This window comes from Etheostoma spectabile, chromosome 16 (assembly GCF_008692095.1).
Source record: "Etheostoma spectabile isolate EspeVRDwgs_2016 chromosome 16, UIUC_Espe_1.0, whole genome shotgun sequence".
NCBI classification, from domain to species: domain Eukaryota; kingdom Metazoa; phylum Chordata; class Actinopteri; order Perciformes; family Percidae; genus Etheostoma; species Etheostoma spectabile.
This window is the reverse complement of record NC_045748.1, coordinates 20472599-20487170: the sequence shown is the minus strand read 5'-3', so window position 1 is coordinate 20487170 and position 14572 is coordinate 20472599. Positions and strand designations below refer to the sequence as shown.

At 41.1% G+C, this 14572-nt stretch overlaps 1 protein-coding gene across 2 annotated transcripts in view; it reads right to left on the bottom strand.

Moving 5' to 3' along the window:
• st8sia3 (ST8 alpha-N-acetyl-neuraminide alpha-2,8-sialyltransferase 3) overlaps positions 1-13161 on the bottom strand; it is a 23984-nt gene extending 10823 nt beyond the window's left edge. The window contains exons 1-3 of one of the 2 annotated variants that reach the window (XM_032539826.1): positions 12277-13161; positions 5762-5791; positions 1517-1636 (exon numbers count right to left, since the gene is read on the bottom strand). In XM_032539826.1, the coding sequence (XP_032395717.1) occupies positions 1517-1636; positions 5762-5791; positions 12277-12440 (314 nt within the window). In that variant the 5' untranslated portion in view covers positions 12441-13161. The remainder of the gene's footprint in view (positions 1-1516; positions 1637-5761; positions 5792-12276) is intronic. The other variant, XM_032539827.1, reaches the window with a different exon arrangement.
• Positions 13162-14572: the final 1411 nt, after the last annotated feature.

The following is a 14572-nucleotide window of genomic DNA, read 5'->3' as shown; positions in this document are numbered from 1 at the left end:
GTGGTCCCCTAATACTGTATCTGAAGTATCTTTTATATAGACCTCAGTGGTCCCCTAATATTGTATCAGAAGTCTCTTTTATATAGACCTTAGTGGTCCCCTAATACTGTATCTGAAGTCTCTTTTATATAGACCTTAGAGGTCCCATAATACTGTATCTGAAGTCTCTTTTATATAGACCTTAGTGGTCCCCTAATAACATATCTGAAGAAGTCTCTTTCCCAAAATTCAGCCTTGGTGCAGAATTCCAGCCACTAGAGCCAGTCCCACAATGAACTTTCCTTAGGACATGCCACTTCTGAGTCTGTAGCTTTTGAGGAGGAGAGGTGGGGGGTGGGGGGGTCAAGGTGGAGACTGGAGGTGTGGCCTTGACCAACTGTGACTTTGCTCGTTTGAAAGCCATGATGTTTCTCTCTTATGGGTGGGACAAATTCTCTTGGCGGGCAAAGCAAAGAAAGGGCAGGTAACCTAAGATTTCAGATCGGTCCATCTGAGCTTTCATTTTCTCAAAGGCAGAGGAGGATACCAAGGGCTCGGTTTACACCTATCACAATTTCTATCCACTGGGGGACCATAGGCAGGCTGGGAGAACTCATATCAATGTTAAAAAACTCAGAAAGTGACATTTTCAAATATCTAGGTTATCAATTTAATGATTAAATAGGGTAGTGTCTCCAAACTTACCTCAATTATAACTTGTCTCCTACTGGTTGTACTACAACTCTTACTTAAAAAAATAAGCATGTGCTTATTTTTGAAAATATGTTTGTGTCTCTTTTCTGTATTGTAGTTTGTAGACGGTCCCGAAACATTCCTTGGAGTATCAACACAAGAACTAAACACAGCTCAAATTCACTGTGTTCACTCAGAAGGAATCACTGCACATGGGTAGGTACTTTTAATGCCATTTTGAACATGTTTAGAGGCTAACAACATGTTTTAAACTTGCCCTGTTTAAGCCTGTTGGGTGCTAACGCTAGCAAACAACAGAGCTACCTGTTGGAATCAACCGGTATTCTCCTTTAAGTTTTGACCCCCAACAATGAACCAACATATAAGACAGCAACAGGATGTCTTGGACATGGATTTAAACCAACTTGAAATTTGACTTGGACTTGGCTTAAAAGCTTTCCCTCTTGACGGATAAATTAAATACTTTTCTTTTTAAAGACTGAAGAATTGACATGACACTGGGCCTGACAAGACATGAGACTTCAATTTGACTTTTCTTGACTGATTTGAGACTTGACTTGCTAAGACTTTGCTAAGACTGGAGAATTAACATGACACTGTCCTTGAAAGACTTAAGACTTCCATTTTGTTGTCTTGTCTTCACTGACTTGCTTGTGCTTTGAGTTTCCAAGTTAATTTATATTGTAAAAAAACAAAATGATGCTGGATTCAAATTCAATAAAATATGACTACTGGTGCTTACTTCAGTAAGCACTAAAATCATGCTGATTCTTCAAGACGGCCAAAAAACACCACATCAAACGAGAGATTGTGTGCAACCTACTTCAGCTGTAGAAAAGCAGAGCTGTTGTAAGTCCATTTAGAGGAGTTCTGCATGTCCTCACTGAGAGCGTTGGTCAGGGGAGTGAAAGCTGGATCCAGATACTTCAGCGCCAGCTGGGAGCTAGACAGATGAGGAGGAGCAAGAGGGGTAGATAAAGAAACAGAGGTTAACCCACTCTTCCTGTGTTAAGAGGAGGTCGGCTTCATTCACTTGCAATTCAAAATCTTTTGAGGAGCATTTTACTTCTTTAAAAAAAGCTTTTTAGATAATGCAAAACATCCTCATTTACCTGCAGTGCAAGCCATTAAAGAATTTGTCAGACAGGCCAAGAAACACAAAGAGTCGGGATTATTGAAAACACTTTTTTTGGAGTTAGATGCAGAAAATGCTAAAAATGTGCAGGCATACTGTAGATTTAGCATATTTACTGAAAATCTGTGATAAGATAGTACCCTTTTTGTATTCTATCTAGTTTTCTGGTTGTGCATCTGGGCAACAGCCATGATACTATTTTTTTCATGTTTCTTAACAAAAAAAAAGAAAGTATTAAATCCATCCAATCAAAAGAGAACTAAACATTTTCCATTGCATTAAAATGCTTCTTTGGTTTGCAAGAAGCAACAGAGAAACACATATTTATTAACTACTTGATTAGTAATGTTCATGTAACTATCTTGTACATAAGGTTAAACCTGGTGTGGAAATACCTTGAAAATGAAAGTGAGATCCACTGACTGCTTGTGTTTCTTGATGTTGTTGAGCAATGTCCGAAAACTAAAAAAAATAAAGCTTTGAAGAAGAAAATGCTGGGCTCTGTAGAAAATGAACGATAACCAATAGTTTGTCTTTTTCAGTACCACCCTCTTCACAAAACTAAAATGCCTCCAAAAGAAGCCAATTGAAATATGCAAGAGTTGAGCCATTTAGCAATTAGATACGGTTTTGTTCCTTTAGGAAACCAGCTGCAGTGTTTATTTACACTATTGGCTCAGTGTAAACTGACTTTCAGCCTCTTCCATTATTTTAATCTAGAATAATATCAATCCAGTTTACTGTGGGAGAATGGGCATTATGGCCAAACTGATGCAGAAATGATGTCCATCATAACAAGGTTTTCATGTGGAGTGAATGTGGAGTTTGCCTTTCAACCAAATTTGGTTTAATGTACATTTCTTTCACTTTCAGGACAGTTTAACCCCCATGTTGTCCTCAGGTCAAATTTGACCCTTTTTCAGTTTTTTTATCACAAAAAATGGGCCTTCGAAATAAGCGCTGAAAATGTCAACATTACAAATACCAAATAACTTTGGAAAAAACATCCAAAAAAGCACCCACAACATTGAAAAATTGACAAAAATGTCGGAAAAAGCGTTAATAGTGTTAAAAAACTTTTTTCATGGTTGACGGGAAAACGACACAAGGGTTAAAACAACCATCCACATTTTTGAATGATGCATTGTTTACCACATTTCAAGATATTTAAACTCCATGACAAATCTAATAATGCCAATTAAATTTTGGGAAATTTTTAGACAGGACATGCGGTGAACGTGCTTTATAAAATGAACATTTTTTTTGCAATCCAAAAAGCCAAAAAACAATGCTCCAATGCTACAAATGAGTATATTAAAATCAAGACTTAATCAAGAGATTAACAATGTATTCATTCACTTTTCAAGCTTTTTTTGTGTGATTCTGGCATGGAAACCTTGACATTTTTTATGTATTTGACTATTTCTTGTGTCCTGGTATAATGACTTCCTCCTTAAGTGTTTCCAGTAAATGCAAGACTCTATGTCTTAACCAGAGTCTCTGTGCATCTGGTACAGAGAACAATCCAGGATGTGTTTTGCCTAGCTTAGCACAAAGAGTGGAAGCAGAAGATACTGCTAGCCTGTAGGTACAGCATGTCAAAAATCTCCTCATAGTGGCGTTACAGGTTTGACCTCTGTCTAAACTCCACTGTCAACAAAACCCAGCCAGATTGGTGACTAGCTTATTACTTAACAAACTGACCGCAGAAAATCAGCCAATGAATTGTCTAGCTAACGTGGTGGCTAGCTGGTTATGTAGCCAGAGGACCACCATACCACACATGATGTCCTGGATGGACATCTCACATCTCAACCTGGAAATTTCAGACACTCTATGTTGTACATCGTTGTCTAAAAAAGGAACACGCTGGATGGTAGAAAATCTTCTTGGTGAATTTCAAGGTGGGAAAATGAATACTTCAGGTGTAAAGGAACAAAAACACACGATTAATTCCAACATTAGTGTGGAGCATGTCAAATTAAAAATGGCCAAGGACCTCTCCCCCAATTGGAGCACTGCTTTGTATAGGTGTTAATGGAATTGATCTAGTTGAGGTAATTTGTGTTTGTCAGTTTGTTACAGCTTGCTGTAAAGTAGAGACTGTCCTCGCCTGAAAAACGGCCACATAATGTGTTTAAGCAGCAATTAAGACCCAGTCTATATTGATGCCGCCCTCTAGCAGTTATGTAGTAGTTATGACAAAAGCAAAGCAGGAATTATGTTGACAAATTATAAGAGAGCCAAATTTCCACATAAGGACGCAGGTTTGGGTGGTGGATGGGTCAAACAAATAGAGGATTTTCACCAAGGAGATGGGGGCTCGAGTCCAATTTGAAAATAAAAGTAAACTGTGAGTTTTTGTTTAACTTTAGCGTCTGATTTTATCCCAGACCAAAATCTTTTTTAAACTAATGTTGGTGCCTAAACATAACCAAGTAGTTTTATTGCCAAAACCTTAACAAACTGCAACAGCTTCCCACAATGTGTTTAACACTGCAACCGTTATGCTCTTTGGTTACAATATTAGGTCGGATTTCCTGCCATCGCTAGGGTGCTAATTTATGAAACGCTCCTGTGGGTCGTACTATGGGGGTAGGAATAAATAGCCTGTATCATTGTATGGCTTGAAGGACTTGAAGTTGAAAGAGAAAACACCTTCGAAAGGACTAAGAAGATTGCCTAACACATGGTGAGGTTATATTTTCATAATTCGTTCTCATTATGTATTTTAACTCCTGAGTGTCTGAAATGTCCAAGTTCCATGTGATATCTGTCCAGGAACAAAGCTACCTAGAACTCTGCGGGGCAAAATGTGAAATTAGCCTAACATCTAGACAAGATACAACATGCTAATCTGACAGCACTGGACTCGTCTGTATGTCTAAGTTTATCTCTGTTGATGACATTAGATTAGAACTGTCACATTTTTGTGGTAAGCTAGACCAAACTCATGACTGATCGACTCTGAGAACGACAGACAGAGGATTTTCAACAATGTTGGTTTAAACAGAGAACTAGTACTCACTAATCTTCCGCCTTTGACTAAACATCAAAATGTCAAGGTTTAAAGTCAAGACTCTGCTATGGCAAGCACAACTGGTCAAATAGTATTTGCAAGTAAATTTGGTTCATCTTGCATGAAGAATGAGGTTGGTGGAATTTACTGCATCAGGACAGTTTAGACAATGGCAGAGGTTTGATCACTGAGGAAGCAAGTGGATGTGATCTTTTATGCATTCTGTAACTTATACTGTCCTGCATGGCAATCCCCACCTCTGTGCCAGTCTAAGACCAACCATAAAACATATGTGTAAATACTGTTTGACCTGGATCTGATTGCAGTCAGACCTCCAGCAGCTTTATTTTGTTGTTGCAGCGCCCGCCATCTTTGAAGCCAGTACGGCTCGGCAAGAGAGGTGCAGCGCTGAATCAGGATCAGCATGATGTAGCTACTGATTTGAATGTGTCCCGCAGAATACAGTGGAAATACTAAAGATGAGCACATTGCAGTTGGGAATGGTCTCCAAACTTTTCAATTCAGTCTGGATTACCAAAATATTTTACATACAGTATATATTAGCCTTTATACTAAAATCCACAAAATGAGATCTGAGTAAATTTTGGAAATATATTTTGTAATTGTTTACTCTTGAAATTCCTCTATATTCTTCATTTCATGCTGTTTCAAATCCAACACCACACCATCTAAAAGGCTTCAGAGAAAAGTCATAGACGTGTTGCTTTGTGTCTGATTAGAGACACAAACAGTTCAATGCTCAGTGTCAGACCATAGATAGATAGATAGATAGATAGATAGATAGATAGATAGAATATCATTCTTCAATAGCAAAATAAAAATATAATAACAGAAAAGGACAGACAGAGTACATCCTTGTGTTTTGAAATTAAACTTCAGTACTCTGTATTCACCTCAGGTCAGGTTTGCGAGGCGGCCTCTCGCTGCAGGAGGAATATAAAAAAATAAATAAACTCACTCTTATCGTAATCATCTTAATCATCACCAGTGACTTTAAACTGCATGTAACTGACAGAAAGGAATACCTTAAGTAGATTCTCTAAAGGCCTAGCATGCAGAAGTAAATACTTGACATTATATTATTGTAACAATAAAACACTTATAATTGTGATATAATACAGCTCTTATGGTGATCATTTGAGTTGTATGGCACTTTTTGCAACAGTTGCAAAGTGCTGTTGAAAAAAAAAAAAGAAGACAGATATTTCTCCAAACGGGCGCAGAACTAACTGTACAAGAAATTTTTTCTCACACTGGAATCCATTTACAATAAAAAGTGAAAGCAAACTAGCAGAACCAATTTTCACAGTTACATTTACTTTAAGAAACCTAGAGTTTTATCATGGTGGCAGAGTTGTTTTACTTATGTTTGCATGTTATCATTCTGCCATTTATTACCATGCACCATACTTGGATGCCATGACGCAGAGGTCTAGGGTTCGAGTCCGACCTGTTACAATTTCCTGCATGTCTTCCCCCTCTCTCCCCCCTTTCTCACCTAGCTGTCCTGTCCATTAAAGACAGAAAGTCCAAAAATGGCATGGACCTTTCTCTCCTGGATCTCAGATAAAAGCATTGCACTGTAACAGCTTGCAGTGGCCGGTGACTGGTGATCAGGGTTTCTTTTCTCTTCTCTAAGATCCACAAAGCTACCCAGGCGATCCAATCAGGATTTTTTAATACCTGCACCTTGTTATGAGAGCCAATACGCACCGCCCAGCCAGCAAAAATATGTGCCAATCAACCACCCAAACCCAACCCGCAAATGGCCAACTGTATGCTTCACGCCTGTGAGCACCCTCTTAGAGACCATGCTGGTCACAAAAGAAAAGGCTTCCACCTGCTCCCTGGATCCAATGCCTGCAGCTCTGGTCCAAGCATGTCTGCTTGATCTGTGTCCCATCATGGTGGATGTCATCAACTGCTCCTTGGAATCTGGGGTTGTTCCTACTTACTTTAAAACTGCCTCAGTCCCTAGCCCTAACCATGAGCTCTATGAACCCCTAATCCTGGATGTTGACAAGTGTGCCATCTGCGCATCCTCTGAGATCTGCAACCTTAGTGTAATCCTAGACTCCACCATCTCTTTCCATACTCACATCATCTCTCACCAAATCCGCTGTTTTTCAGCTTAAAAACATTTCCAGACTTTTGGCCATCACTCTGACTCTATGGAAGAAACCCTCATACATACTTTCATTACCTCCCGGTTTGGACTACTGTCTGAGGTCCCCAGCAAAACCCTAGACAGGCTTCAAATGTACAGGGACCTCACCCACACCAAGACCTGGCAGCCTATCACCTCATCCACCTTCAATGGCTCCCAGTTAAGTCCTGCATTAAATATAAAATCCTCCTTCTCACCTACAAATCCCTCTCCGACCTCCTCCATCCATACACCCCACCCCGAAACCTGCAGTCCTCAGACGCTGGCCTGCTCTCCATTCCCCACACCTGACTCTCCCTGCAGATATTTGAAATGCTACATCCCTGGACATTTAAAAAAAACTCCTGAAACACCACATGTTTAACCACAGCCTACCTCCCCTAGTATAGCCCATAGACTGTATATACACAGTACAGTGGTGTGAAAAAGTGTTTGCCCCCTTCCTCATTTCCTGTTCCTTTGCATGTTTGTCACACTTAAGTGTTTCGGAACATCAAACCAATTTAAACAATAGTCAAGGACAACACAAGTAAACACAAAATGCAATTTGTAAATGAAGGTGTTTATTATTAAAGGTGAAAAAAAATCCAAACCACATGGCCCGTGTGAAAAAGTGATTGCCCCCCTTGTTAAAACATACTAAACTGTGGTTGTCCACACCTGAGTTCATTTCTCTAGCCACACCCAGGCCTGATTATTGCCACACCTGTTCACAATCAAGGCATCACTTAAATAGGAACTGCTTGACACAGTAAGGTCCACCAGAAGATCCTTAAAAGCTACACATCATGCCGAGACCCAAGAAATTCCGGAACAAATTGAGAAGAAAGTATTGAGATCTATCAGTCTGGAAAGGGTATAAAGCCATTTCCAAAGCTTTGGGAATCCAGCGAACCACAGTGAGAGCCATTATCCACAAATGGCGAAGACATGGAACAGTGGTGAACCTTCCCAGGAGTGGCCGGCCGCCCAAAATTACCCCAAGAGCCAGCGACAACTCATCCAAGAGGTCACAAAAGACCCCACAACCACGTCCAAAGAACTGCAGGCCTCACTTGCCCAGTTAAGGTCAGCGTTCATGCCTCCACCATCAGGAAAAGACTGGGCAAAAATGGCCTGCATGGCAGAGTTCCAAGGAGAAAACCACTGCTGAGCAAAAAGAACATCAAAGCTCGTCTCAATTTCTCCACAAACATCTTGATGATCCCCAAGACTTTTGGGAAAACATTCTGTGGACCAATGAGACAAAAAGGAATCTTTGGAAGGTGTGTGTCCAAGTATATCTGGCGTAGAAGGAACACTGCATTTATAAAAAGAACATTATACCAACAGTAAAATATGGTGGTGATAGTGTGATGGTCTGGGGCTGTTTTGCTGCTTCAGGACCTGGAAGACTTGCCGTGATAAAAGGAACTATGAATTCTGCTGTCTACCAAGAGATCCTGAAGGAGAATGTCCGACCATCTGTTGTGTACTCAAGCTGAAACGAACTTGGGTCCTGCAGCAGGACAATGATCCTAAACACACCAGCAAGTCCACCACCGAATGGCTGAAGAAAAACAAATGAAGACTTTGGAGTGGCCTAGCCAAGTCCTGACCTGAATCCTATTGAGATGTTGTGGTATGACCTTAAAAAGGCTGTTCATGCTCGAAAACGTAGGACAAAATTAGGACAATTCTGCAAAGATGAGTGGGCCAAAATTCCTCCAGGACGCTGCACGTTATTGCAAACGCTTGGTTGGCAGTTGTTGCTGCTAAGGGTGCCCAACCAGTATTAGGTTTAGGGGGCAATCACTTTTTCACACAGGGCCATGATGGTTTGGATTTTTTTTCACTTTAATAATAAACACCTTCATTTACAAATTGCATTTTATGTTTACTTGTGTTGTCCTTGACTATTGTTTAAATTGGTTTGATGTTCCGAAACACTTAAGTGTGACAAACATGCAAAGGAACAGGAAATGAGGAAGGGGGCAAACACTTTTTCACACCACGGTATGTGGTATAGCCACTGTAATTCTGTAAAGTGTCCTTGGGTTTCATGAAAGGCGCTATATAAATAAAAGTTATTTTTATTATTATTATAGCACAATCATAGGGCTGAGACAAGGCCAGACTAGGACTGAGGGCCGCCACGCTCTCCAAGGTGCTGATCCTGCTGCTGGGAGCAGCTACAGCTAGGGAGCTGTCCAGAGTGCTCCCTTCCTCCCCCCATCCCAGTACTAAGGAGATGTAGGCTGTATTAGTCCTGTGGCAAGTCCACACAACATTCAGGGATAAGAGAAAAATGTTGCCGAACACAGCCTCTGCAAAACAGTGGGAAAGGAACTTGTTTTGGAGGATCAGGTGCATGTAGGGAAGCGAGCTCTGGAATGAAAATGGCCAACTCAACCAAAGTTTAGAATGCAATACAAAGAAAGCAGAAGGTAAACTGGAGCAATCCCGTAAATGAATCGTTGATTTAGACTAAGGCTGAAGAAACAGATGAATTGCTCCGATGTTCTTCATTGTTTAATAGTAGCAAAACAAGTAACCCTTCAGTAAAGACATGAACTCTCTCTCCTCTATGATTAAGTTGGCCATGTCGTCAGTGGTAGCCTCTTCTTTCTGATGGAAGTGGTGTAAATAAAAGCTACAGAAAACACAAAGGGGGAAAACTCGTAGGTGAAGACTCTAATGATAATAAAGCTGCGTGTGTGTGTGTGTGTATGCGTCAGGGTGAGAGAGAGCTAAAGAGTGAGTGACATAGAGAGGGATGGAAAAAGAATAGGTTGCATGCAAAGTTTCTGTAAATTATTGTTATTTTGGCTTTTTTGGCCTTTATTTCATAGGACAGCTGAAGACAGGAAAGGGAGGAGAGAGGAGGGACACGACATGCAGCAAAGGGCCTTGGGTTGGACTCAAACCGGTGCCACTGCGATAAAGGCTGAGCCTTAGTACATGGGGCGCACCCTCAACCAGTTGTGCTACCAGGGCGCTTTCTGTAATTTTATGATAACATACTCGGAGTGCTGCTTTGCGTCTGCTTGAAACCGAGATATTTTCTGTAAGCTTACACAAACCTGGATTCAAAGTGTTCAGTAAATTTCGTGGAAATCCGACTATTAGACGCCACTATATATTTGGGTCTGATGGTGGTGATAGAGGACAAGTCGAGGGTCACCCAAATAATTTAAAATAAACTCTTTTTCATTGTACTCTGGCCAATCGTTTCTCATAGGAAAGACAGACCATCAGATGGACTAACACCCTGTCCATCAACTGGCTGCAAGGCATACAGAGCAAAAACAAAAATGGCCCCATGTTCCTGATCATAAACTCTTATTCTACAACAACACAGCAGGAAACTTATTTAAATTTGTCCACTACAGAGTTTTGTCTTCGAAATGCTGCCGTGTACACATGTAACTCACTCTGAGCTTAACCTTGGCCCACGGTGACGGTGACCCAGGAGGAAAATGATTACAGGCAGGTGTAAAATGAATGTGGCTCCCATGCTGTAAATCAGATCCAAGGACGGCTCACTGGCCTCTAGAACCTTCTTCAGAACAAGGCCATTTAAGAATCACGCTCCGAACTGACCGAACATGTTGCACAACAAAGATTTACAGAATGATTTCCCACCCAAAGTAGGTGGAGCTCTTTAGGTGTCAACAGACATCCTGTTTGAACAGCAATCAGATGCACACCCCACCCCCCTACCCCACACACACAGAATCTGACCACCTACATACCATGAAGTTCCCCACTTATAGTTAATATTTTAAAAAACATGTATCCAATTTAAATTTCTATTCCTTTAATCTTTTCATCAATTCTTAATGTGCATAAAAGTATTGTAAACATGGCAGTAAATGGACTTAAGAGAGACATAAGAGAGAAAGAGAGTGAGAGAGAGACATAAGTGCTGTAAGGGAACGAGGTGATCTAGTTTCCAGCTGTAGGATTAAGTGACAGATGCCCTTTTTTCCTTCAGGCTGATACACTCTTACACTTACTGAGAAAACACACTGACATGTACTACATTCAGACCAGTTTATTAGGGCAAAGCTGTCTCCTCATTTAAAAACAAATCAGCCAATCAGTGTCATTGACATGAGACATAGGATGTAGGCTGCTTAATAAATTATTCTACTTTGTATTTATTAAACAATGTATTAAAATACTGTCTGTTAGAAAATGTAAAGAAGTGTACCCCTATCTTCTTAGATTCCAACCAACTTTCCCCATATCTGATTACTTTTTAATCATAAAGAAGTAAGGGGCTCTGAATCCAGGCAGTTCCTAAATGCATTCAGCCTACAAGTAAACATACATAGCCTATAGGTGCTAGTAGTAGAAGTGATACCAACATTTGTAGCAGTAACCATAGCAATAGTTGTACTGTAGTTGTAGGAGTAAGAGTAATAGTGGAAAAACAGTGGTAGCAGAAGTAGCCATAGTGGGAAAATAGCAGTAGCAATGGTAGGAGTGGATTGATTGTAGTACAGTTAGGCCTACATGTAGTAGCACCAGTAGTCTGAATGAAGGGAAGTCCCTTACCTTCATCTCTGTGTGTTCTTGTCTCAAACTCTGTTCTCTTTGGAAACAACAACAAACTTTGAGCTAGCGAGCAACTGGCTGAATATGGCAACCTTTGAAGAAAGGCCTGCCTGCTTGGTTCTCTCACTTGATTTCCTCAACTGGAACTGTGGGGCCTAGTTTAAACCATAAAACAGGACCCAACTCCCAAAAGTACACTAATTTATGTGCGTACATATGTTTGGCCCTATAGTGAATAAATGACAAGAATACACATTTGAATACAGTATAGTCTAATAAACTAAAAACCTATTCTAACAGTGATTACCCAAAAGATAGAGAATGCCAAATGCTGCATGAAAGCACAGCAGAGCAGTGTGTGAGCTGTCAGGCCTCAGACAGCACAGAGGCCCTCACAGTGCTACACCTTTTCAGTAGACAGTGTTTATGTATTTTTCTGATTAAATTGCCCACCCTAGCAGCACAAACTGAGAGGGGTTAAACTGGGTAACTATTAAAAAATCAGCAACAAATCATTTACAGTATGAGGATTTAAGTCAACAAAAAAATCAACTGTAGGTCACATTCAGCTGTGTTTCTACCTTGTCTGCATGTACACCTGAAATAACTAAAAATAAATCCAAACAGCTGATCTGATGCAAACCAACAGTGAGCATATTTAGCCTACGTCTACAGCTGTACAGCCAGGCCTGGACTCACCGAAACCCAGCGTGGAACATGGACATCCTGGGTCCTCCATTAGGTACGTATCTGGGGGTGCTGAGCAGAAAATCCTTCTTGATGGACACGTAGCTGATGAGCGACAGGATGAGCAGCGCCACGCTGAACATGACAAGCCCCAGCGCGCTGGCGATCCGCACCATCCTGCCTCTCTGCGGACACAAGCCCCCCACCCCCCCCGGACCAGAGGATCACTGACCGGCCAGGACGAAGAGACAGCCAGCACCCGGGCGCACCGCAAAAGCGAGGGCGTAGACGCGAAGACGACGCGCGCTTCACGTAGATTTCAGAGTCCATGTGGGGAGGGAGGGCAGATGCGGTGGCGCGGCAGCGGCGACGCATGGGCGGCAGAGAGGACCGCAGAAATGCAGAAGGCCGGACAGGTGATCAATAAACCTCGGATATATTGACGCTTGAAACTGAAGACATGAAGGCTACAGAGTGGAGAGCGCGGGGCGCGTTAAGAAGCCAATTGCAAAGCCTAAATATGAGGCTAGAAGGTTGCGACGCGTCGGCGGAAGAAACGACGCAGGAAAAACGTGTGACGCATTGACAGTCAGTGCATCGCAGAACGGAGAACAGAGGAGGGAGGAGGGGGGTCTTGGAGTTTTTTTCCGCAGGCATGCAGGGTCAGATTAAAGCCGGCATCATAACCTTATGGTGGTGAAATGCAGCGGCGACACGCGGCGTCCTGCAGGGAGAAGACGGTGGCGACCGGCGGAGGCTGTTCCCTCTCTCCATCTGCATCCCCGGTGTGTCTCTCCTCCTCTCTCCGGTAGTCTAATCAATTGAACCGGTGTGTCGCTTTAAGGAGACACTGCTCTTGTATGGCGGTTATCAGATAAACAGTAGCATCCGAGGCGGAGCTCTACGCATAGAGGAGGCAAGGGGGGGGGTTACAGGGCATAGTAGGGCATAAAATCTGACCTCAAAACTTCTGAACTTAAAACTTCTTGACAAACGTGAAAAAATACAAACTGTAGCCAATATATTTAATGTATTCAACATTGGGTTTATGCAATTTTGACATGTTCTTTTAACACTCATGTTGTCTTCGGGTCAAATTTGACCCATTTTCAATTTTTTTTTTAAATCCATAATAGGGAAGTCAAAATACGGGTAAAATGTTTTGGAAAAAGTGACAAAATTGATAAAAAATACACAAACTTCATAAAAAAAACTGTGTAAAAAGCAACAAAACGTCAAGAGATAGGGGGGGAAAACCTTTTCAAGGTCAAAGGGAAGACAACACAAGGGTTAAGTGTTTGAATGTTTTAACATGTTCTGATATGAATGTTATCAAAATGCCAGGTGTTGGTTACAATATGAATTACATGTAATATGAATTAAAACAATTGTGTGTAGCCTAAACGGATAATGAAGCATCAATGTTCACTGTTTTCCAAAACATTTGAAAATGAAATATTATTATATATACTGTTTCAACAATGTTAGGCTGAAAACCCATGAATGCAGGCTGAACTTTACCGTGTTGTTCTGTCGGGATTAGTAGCAGAGGAAAAATTACAAAAAAAGTTATTTAGACAGCCCTACATATTAATCAGATGTAGAAATATTCATTTTTAGGAAGCCGTAGTATCAACAAGATTACAGCCATGCTAAAGCAGCTCTGTGTGGTACGCACGGTGTCAGCGGTGCTATGGGCTAAATGCTAATGTTAGCATGCTAACATGCTCATGATGCTTATGCAAACATGCTGATGTTTAGAAAGCGTAATCTTTTGCTATGTTCACCGTCTTTGTTTCAAGACTTACGTTCACAAGATCACTATGTTCACATTCAAGTGACAAACACCTACAGTGGCTAAAATAGTAACTCTTGTCAGTTGGGAGCAAAGGAGTAGTGGGAAGTTGTTATAGAGTGATAACATCACATTAAAGACAATAATATGTGTGTAATCAATCCATCCAATAGTTTTTGGGCTATTTTAGTCAGGACCATATGGTGGACTGACTAACATTCTGACATCCTGACATTGCCATCCCTAAAGCCATGCTGCTAACATATCAAAAATAATCACACTGGTTTCATTGCATACACTTCTTTATGTAATCCAATGGATGGATGGATCTGTAATTAATATGAACAATATCCCTGCATTATATATCTGGGTTTAAGGTATAACAATATTTATTTTGTCAATGATTGCCAATCATTTTACACAGAAAACAGACAGACAACAAGGCGCTCTTTAGACCCATGAAGACAGCAGACAGAGAGACAGGCTGCCATTGCTCCTGACATTTCAACAGTG